At 48.4% G+C, this 7,840-nt stretch overlaps 1 protein-coding gene across 4 annotated transcripts; it reads right to left on the reverse strand.

Annotated features, from left to right (window-relative positions):
• Positions 1-3,476: 3,476 nt before the first annotated feature.
• On the reverse strand, positions 3,477-7,607 carry SMIM12 (small integral membrane protein 12). Of its 4 annotated transcripts, none has more exons than XM_036885237.2 (2): positions 7,452-7,607; positions 3,477-4,425 (listed from the first exon to the last, which is right to left on the reverse strand). In XM_036885237.2, exon 2 carries the CDS (start codon positions 4,418-4,420, stop codon positions 4,142-4,144), a length of 279 nt encoding a protein of 92 aa, XP_036741132.2. In that variant the 5' UTR covers positions 4,421-4,425; positions 7,452-7,607; the 3' UTR covers positions 3,477-4,141. The 4 variants fall into 4 exon arrangements, with proteins under 4 accessions (XP_036741132.2, XP_036741135.2, XP_036741134.2 ...); XM_036885240.2 differs by lacking the exon at positions 7,452-7,607 and adding an exon at positions 7,232-7,344; XM_036885239.2 differs by lacking the exon at positions 7,452-7,607 and adding an exon at positions 7,225-7,247.
• Between the last annotated feature and the right edge of the window lie 233 nt (positions 7,608-7,840).

The raw sequence follows: 7,840 nt of genomic DNA on the forward strand, positions 1-7,840 counted from the left end.
ACTTACTTGTTTCATTATTCAGATTGGCTGCCATCCCAATTCAATAAATGTGAAGGTCCACTGGGATAGTACCTAGTACTTGAATGCTTGCTAGGCGCTCTCTAAACTGGCTTCTCACTCTTTTTACACTACTGGCAGGAACATATTAGTAACCCCATTTTACAGGTGGGGACACCAAGACCAGGAGAGGTGAAGGGGCATGTCCAAGATCACACAGTTCTTTCGCCTCCAAGCCCAGGGCTCTTTCCTCTACCCACTCTCCTGATGCGTGACACTCTTGGGAATTCTGCAACAACTTGCTCCCCGCTTCTTGTTTCTGACCTTGCAGACTTGGCAACACAGGGCTGCGCCTGAATCCCCCGGGCAGCTTGGTTCCTAAGCAAGGCAGTCCATTTTGTAAAATATTCCTAAGAAGCCCTCAACCACGAGGTGAGGGTCCCTGTCATCATTGCCCCAGCCAAGGCTGCTCTTGCTTTTGGATCCCCATCTCACCAGGATCACGAGGATACATGCAACTTTTCCTGCAATAAAGTGAAGGCACCTAACATTTACTGAGCACTTGTTGGTTGCCATGGACTCTGCTGAGAAATTTACATGTTACATTAGTCTCCCAACAACCCAACAAAAACAGATATTCTAATCCCCATTTTACAGATGAGGACACTGAGGTTCATATAGGCTAAGTGACTTAGGTCATCAAGATAGCTGTTGTGGAAGTATTCATAACTCACATCTGTCGGACTCTAAAACCCACTGTTTTTACTCTACCACCTTGTCCTGGCTCCCCATTCTACAAGTGCCCAGAGACCCACACCAAAGTGGAAAAGGGAAAGTGAGGTAGACAGGAGCTTTTGCATTTTCGCTGTCTGACTCCCAAGCAACTCCAGGCTAATCCTACAGTGTTTCAGCCCAGCACCCTGGGAAGCTGACAAGAGTCAAAGGGCTCCCTCCCAGGCTTGTCCTGGCAGCTGCCCAGCTGACTTGTGCTAACACAGCAGCAGGCACAGGAAAGGCTCTAGAGAGAGTGGAAAAGCACCAGACACTGGGCTGCTGAGGAGAGAGAAGTGATTCCTGCCACACTCAGACAGGATAACCCTGCTCTAAAGCCACCACTGTCACTGGCCTGGGAAAAGCCCCAAGGGAGGGGGCAAGCAAAAAGCCCCAAGCACATCTACTTACTCACTGGATTCAGTGAATCGTGACTGTTGAGCCCATCCCAAAGAGGAGTCACGTGCCTCCAAGGTGAGATGAGGAAACATGGAAGAAAACCAGTCTGCGCCCTGGTTCATCCCAGCAACCCTGGCCTGCTTTGCCCACATCCACAGCAACCCTGTTACTTACTTAATGTCCCCGGAGCTAAGGCAAGAACCACAGGCACTATCTTACAGCTCCCCAAGCAGCCGATCTCAACCAGCCATGGGAAAGCAGGATCCAGCTGAAGGTATTAATAGACTTTCTGGAGGCAGACATTAGGGAGGGCAAGTCCCAGGAAATGAAATTATTTAAAAGGGGGCATAAAGTGAAACGGAAGAAAGGAGCAACTTGGATTTCCAAAAATAGGGCCTCTTTTTACAGGCAATGGGAGGCGGTACATCAGTGGTGACAGGATTAATCTAAAGTATCTGAAAATCCATAACTGTCTTAGTCTGTGGGAAAAGTTTTTTGGGTTGTTTCCGTAGCTTTTTTGTCCTCAAATCTTTCACGTAGGCAGGTATCAAACGACATTTATACAGGATGCCCAAAAGTGTTTTGAGGGAAACTAGTCCTGGAATCTAGTATTTGCCACAAGTTGCTAAATTGCTTAAATAAAAGCATACCTCTCAGGTTTCATTAGAAGAAGGGGCAGTTTGAGAGGTGGCAAACTGCCAGCTGCTAAGTCACATCAACCCCCATGCATATTACTATGCTTAGAATCTTTTTAAAAATTGCTGACATTTAAAAATCAGATGTTTCCACAAAAAAAACACAGGGAGATCTGATTTCTAGCATCTTTTAGAAAAATAAATAAAAATCTGGTATCTCTGGGCAAGCAGTCCAAATTGGTAAGAAGCTGCATAGCCAACGCCCCCTTTAAGCTGGCCTGTGCTTCCTAGATCCTGGCCTGGCCGGCTCTTTCAAACCACCCAACTGAGCCTGTGGGCATCTGCATTTGCTACTCTGGGTTGAGCCAAGCGAAGGCCTGCCTCCCAGGCCTGGTCATGCTCAAGACTGCCACACGGTGGCAGCACTGCAACCCAGCCAAGCTTAGCCTATGCTTTGAGAACCAGAAACCTCATCCTTACTTCAGCAGCAGACACTCCTTCCCTACAATTCCCCGTCAGGTTTATTCCCTGAGAAGCAACAGCAGCTTATTTCAACAATCCCACTAGACTCCGCCAAAGGGGAAGCCACCCACTTGATCTGACCCCTCCTCTCTGGCTACCACCACCCTCCACATCCTCCCCGCTCCTCCCACTCCACAGCGAGCATCCCTACTTGATTCGGAATTCCACCTTCACCCACCTAACACCACCACCAGGCCTCAGATCCTGAGATCAGAAGCAGGGCAAACACCCTCCCCTCCCCTTAAAGGCAATTCGTTGTTCACCAAATATTCATCACTTGCCTTTGCTCACTTAGGTCGTCAGACTTCATGAGACGATAGGTTCTTAAGCCTCTTCCTGCCCTCTGCTCACTCCCCTCCCACCCCCACCACCACCGTAGCATTTAATATAAACTCCTACAGCCCTCAGGAAGGACATTTGTTATTATGCATTAAGAACCTTAATACTGCTCATCACAGTTCATCCAAAATGCCATTTACTGTTCCTACCGTTATTCCAAAATGCAAGAAAAGGCTTATGTAAGATATTCACTGCAACATTTATGCTAGTGAACAACCAGAAACCCAAATGTCTAGCGATCAGGAAATTATTAAAACAAAACTATGCTCTATTCCCACTTGATGGGCAATTACACAGCCACTAAAAACAATTATGATGACAATGTGATAAGAGAGAAAAAGACTATAATATGAAAACTATGTGAAAAAAAAGAAAATTAAATTAAATGTACAGTAATGACATCTAAAAAACTATGCCAAGAATTAGTGGAAGGTAACAAAATGTTAACCCTGGTTGTGCTAGAGCCCTGAAGTGTAGATGATCCTTTTCTTAATCCCTACCAAATGTTCTGTAATATACATATATTACTTTTATAGGGAAGTATGTGTGTGTGTATAATTAGAAAATTTGATAGCACTTGTTAAGCTTCCTGATCTACTCAAGTTTAGACTCTGAAAGGTCCTCTAAGCCTCTTGTAGTCTTGATAAAAAGGCTCTTGGGAACAGGCACCTCCAGGATCCCACGCAACCACGCTAATAATGCTTCCAGGACCCCAGAGGCCTTCGCTAAACGTGTTACCCTGCCCTGAAATGCCTGCACTTGCCAGCTCCTCAGAAGACCCCAAACACCATCTAGAAGACAGAATTAGGTCAATATGGTTCTCAAATGCCACTTTAATCAAGTTTTGCACTATACAGTAATAGGAGGGGGGTGGTGAAAGATGGAGACTGTCTTCAAGCAAATTCCCCTGCCCCACAGTGAACAGCCTGGGCTTCCAAGTACAGAAAACTGCTTTCCTTCCTTGGGGAATCCCACTCCTGAGCTGACAGGACAGGATTTCAAGAATGAGCATAAAGGACAGGGCAAACTAGTAAAGGGAGCCAGGTAGACTTCTGAATTCTTCCCAGTGCCTCCTGGACCTGGGCGTGTAGGTGCCCCTCATAAAGGCAGCACCCCAACCCCAGCCACTCTGTGAGGCCAAATCGCCTCCCCACAGAGCCTGACAGCCAATGTTCATTTCACAACACTCCTCACAGCAGTGCACCCAGAACCACAGAAGCCTGAGCAGCTGTGGCCCCCCCTACAACAAATGTGGCCCTCAGGCCAGAACCCTCAGGGCCTTCCTCTTTACTGGCCCCTCGGCTGCTCTCGAGTCTGCCTAGCAACAGAAAAGCAGCCAGTATATGTGTGGCTGGGTGGTACAGGAGGGGCCAGAATAAGCAACAAAGCAAATCAGATGTGGGTTCTGAGACCGGGTCGACATGGTGGCAGGACCAGTCCAGGCCCACAGAAGGACCCAAGTGTTGTCATATTCTCCATTAATTCTTCTCCGGGCGGTTTCTGTTCAGCACAGCTTTAGGGGCAAATTCCAGCTTGTCCTTAAGGCTCACCACCTGGGTGTGGTCCTTGCCTAGCAGCTCATCCAGCTTGCGGTCCTCCCGGCGCTCTGAGATGCTCTTCTCCTCCTCCACAGGCTGGGGATCCTTTCCCCTGATGAACCATTCCAGGTGATAGCCCACAGCCCCGACCACAAAGGCCACAGGAAACGTGACATAGGGAGCATAGGTACGCACCACGGTCCAAAGCACAGGCCACATGACATCTGCAGAAGAGCACAAAGCAGCATTAGAGAGAAACCAGCACCCCCGTCTCACCAGTATGGACCTCCCACCAAGGCTCTCCACTTACCAGGCAGCCTGGCACAGTTTACTAACCATTCACCCGATACAGAGTAATGAAAAGGGGCACCTTGCTTTATGCGACAGCTGGGTCCCTGAAACAAACTAGGAAATTCTGGAAGATTCAATTGTTAGGGAAGTGGGGGTCGAATCTTTATTTTATGTACTATGCTCTTTAACAGTTATGCAACCAAGCACGGCAGTGTTCCCCGTGAGGGGACCTCTGAGACTCACCCAGGAAAGCCTCAAGCCTATTGCTGATCCAGGCCCTCCTCCCACAGTTCGCCAACATTTTAAGGATGGGAAGGAGCCTTTCTTTGCTCTACTCAATTTCTCCACGAGTACAGCCAGCCACCCTTTCCTACCACGTACAATCCCACTGAGTGTCTCCTGGCTCCAGGATAATGAGCAATTCCTTTGCTAATAGAATAAGTAGAATAAAAGAATACGAAACATATTTGAGCAGCCAAAACTAAACCACTACCCAACCATTCTGGATTTTAGATAGATAATGATTTATTCCCATTCTGAACTTGATTTTTCCAACGAGACAACTTATACTTCACAAATTTGTTGGCTAAACCCCTTTCAAAATATACTCTCTTCAAATCACATCCTCACATTTGCATAATAAGCTCCTAAAAATATCACCAACCCATTAGACATACTCTGGGCACACTACAACTTGAAAATTCTCTGTAAAACCCTGTATAAGGCAAGGTAGGGGGGGAAAAAAAGGAGAATGGCTCTGGAGCCTCCTGAAATGAAGAAAACACCAATAATTTAAAAACACACAACCTGGGTCACACTAATAGCCATTTAGTCTCAAACGATTATACCATTATTAACAATTACTGAAGACCATTCACAATTACCATAATAGCTACCATTTATTGAACACTTATTATATGCCCGACCTTGGATTAAATGTTACATACCCTATCTCCTTTAATCCTTATGTCCACTCCATGAGGTAGTTGGCATTATCAGAGGGTTAAGTTATTCACCCAAAAGTCTCAACTAGAAGATTATTGTGTGCCCATAACTGCTCATTATCCTGGAGCCAGGAGACACTCAGTGGGATTGTATGTGGTAGGAAAGGGTGGCTGGCTGTACTCATGGAGAAATTGAGTAAAACAAAGACAGACATCCTTCCCATCCTTAAAATGTTGGCGAACTGTGGGAGGAGGGCCTGGATCAGCAACAGGCTTGAGGCTTTACTGGGTGAGGTTCAGAGGTCCCCTCATGGGGAACACTACCGTGCATGGGTATTTTTCCAACTTGGCTATCTCTGGTCTAAAGTGAACAATCGAAACCTCAACAAGGGTAAGATGACTCTCTCTCTCTCTCTCTTCGGTTCCAGTTCTCTTTGGAGGAATCCCAGCACTTCGAGGACTCAAGACTGTAATGGAACATTATCAGGGAAAAAACTGCAGCAGCTCCAAGATTGTCCTCTGGAGTCTTCGTCTTAGCACCAGACACTGTGCTGGACAAGTCACACACTAGTTATCTGATCTTCACCACACCTCTATGAGGCAGGAATTATTTGTCCAAATTTTTATCTAAGGCCACAAAGTCTCAGGGACATTATGTTAATTTGCCCAAGATCACAAGAAGTGACAGAACCACTGATTTGAACCCACACCTGTCCAACTTCAACATCTGTGCTCTTTATTGTGTTAAGAACACACTGTAGATAGGTGCATGGACTTGGGGAGAGCTTCCTGAAATGTTTTTTCCATCATGTTGTTACTTCACTACCTAGAACTTCCTTTTTTGCAAACTCTTATACTCAGAGATTTGTGAAACTATAAGATTTAGAAGTTGTTAAAAGGCACCCCTGAATAACCTCAAACCTAATACTTGTCCATTTTCTTTGCTACTTAAGCGAGTTCTCTCAGTAAACTTTTGCCCTAAACTGCAACTCTCCACTCAGATTTCCAGTTTGTCTTAAAACATATCAAGCATGAATTCACAACAAATATTATCTCACACCCTGCACAAGACCTCTGTTGCACTACTCACATTCTAGTCATTCCCAAGTCAGTCAGTTCATTCCTTTATTCAACACGTGTAACCACATTCTCTGTGTCAGACACGGTGCTGGCCTACCCCACTTGTCAACATTGCTGCAAACACTTTAAGCCCCAAGGGGGCTAAGACGATGTCTGTGCGGTCCCACTGCGCCCTGTCCATACCCCACTCTTCTCTCTCCACCTGGCATAAACCGTTCCAAAAGATTTTGTTTAATGAATTAATGATAGCTCAAGCAACGCACTGGTGGTGTAAAACCTCAGCAGTGATCCACCCACCCGCCCGCGAAAGGCTGTAGGAACACATCAGGTTACAAAAGCTGATTGCAAGAAGCTAGATACTCTCACAAGTCATCCCCAGGGTATCAAAAGTGTCTCGCAAATACTGGGACGCAAATTTCCAGCCCGGCGTGGAGGGGGCCTGAGCGTCCGGTAAAGGTCAACCGGGCTTCCGGGAAACCTGCCCCAGTGCCGGAGGCCCAAGGAGACCTGAGGCCGCAGTCCGAGGTTCGAGAATTACTTACAAGGACAAAGGAGACCTGGGAGGGTGGAGGAATTAACCCCAACCGTCTCCTGGGCCTGGGCCTGGGAGAGCGTGAAATCCAGGTCCAGGTATCTACCCTTCTCCCTCCTCTGAGCTCGGGTGCCCAGCTCCTATCCCACCACGGTCTCGTCGGCGTCCGTCCTCACCACGTGCCTGAGGCCGAGATGTCCCGGCCGCAGACAGTGACTGGGAGCCCAGACCCGGCCTCCGCGCCCCAGGAAGAGACGCGGTCAGGACTGGCCGGGGCCGGAACGAACACTCGCGATCACCCCTCCGCTACCTCGGAGGTCACGGCCTAGAACAGTCACTGTGGCCACGGGCGCCCCTGCAGCGCTCGTGGGGCAGGAACTCGCCGCCGGAACCAGTTGCTCACCTGCGCCGCAGCCCGCACTCTTCCGTCCGGCTCCCGCCCACCGCCCGCTCGCCCGGGGCACCGACGTCGCCACGCCCACAGCCCGGTGGGCCTCGCCGAGGGCCCCGCCCACCGGCGCCCGCTCTCCTGGAGCGCTGGGATTGGCTGAGCTCCGGCCAAGGACTGAAGGTAGCTAGACTTTAGCAAGGGGCCCCCGGGCGCCGAGTGGGTACCACGCCCCCTAGTGGTCAGGAGGTCTCCCAGTGACGTCACTACGGGTTTTTCATAGGGAGAAAGTGGAAGGTTATTCATTTATTCAGCTGATGTTTATTAGGGATCTTCTAAGACCTAGGTCTGGGCACACAAAAATAAGACATGACCGTTGGCCTCAAGAAGGTCTCCTTATCAGA

The sequence above is a fragment of the Manis pentadactyla genome, chromosome 4 (assembly GCF_030020395.1).
Source record: "Manis pentadactyla isolate mManPen7 chromosome 4, mManPen7.hap1, whole genome shotgun sequence".
Taxonomy (NCBI): Eukaryota; Metazoa; Chordata; class Mammalia; order Pholidota; family Manidae; genus Manis; species Manis pentadactyla.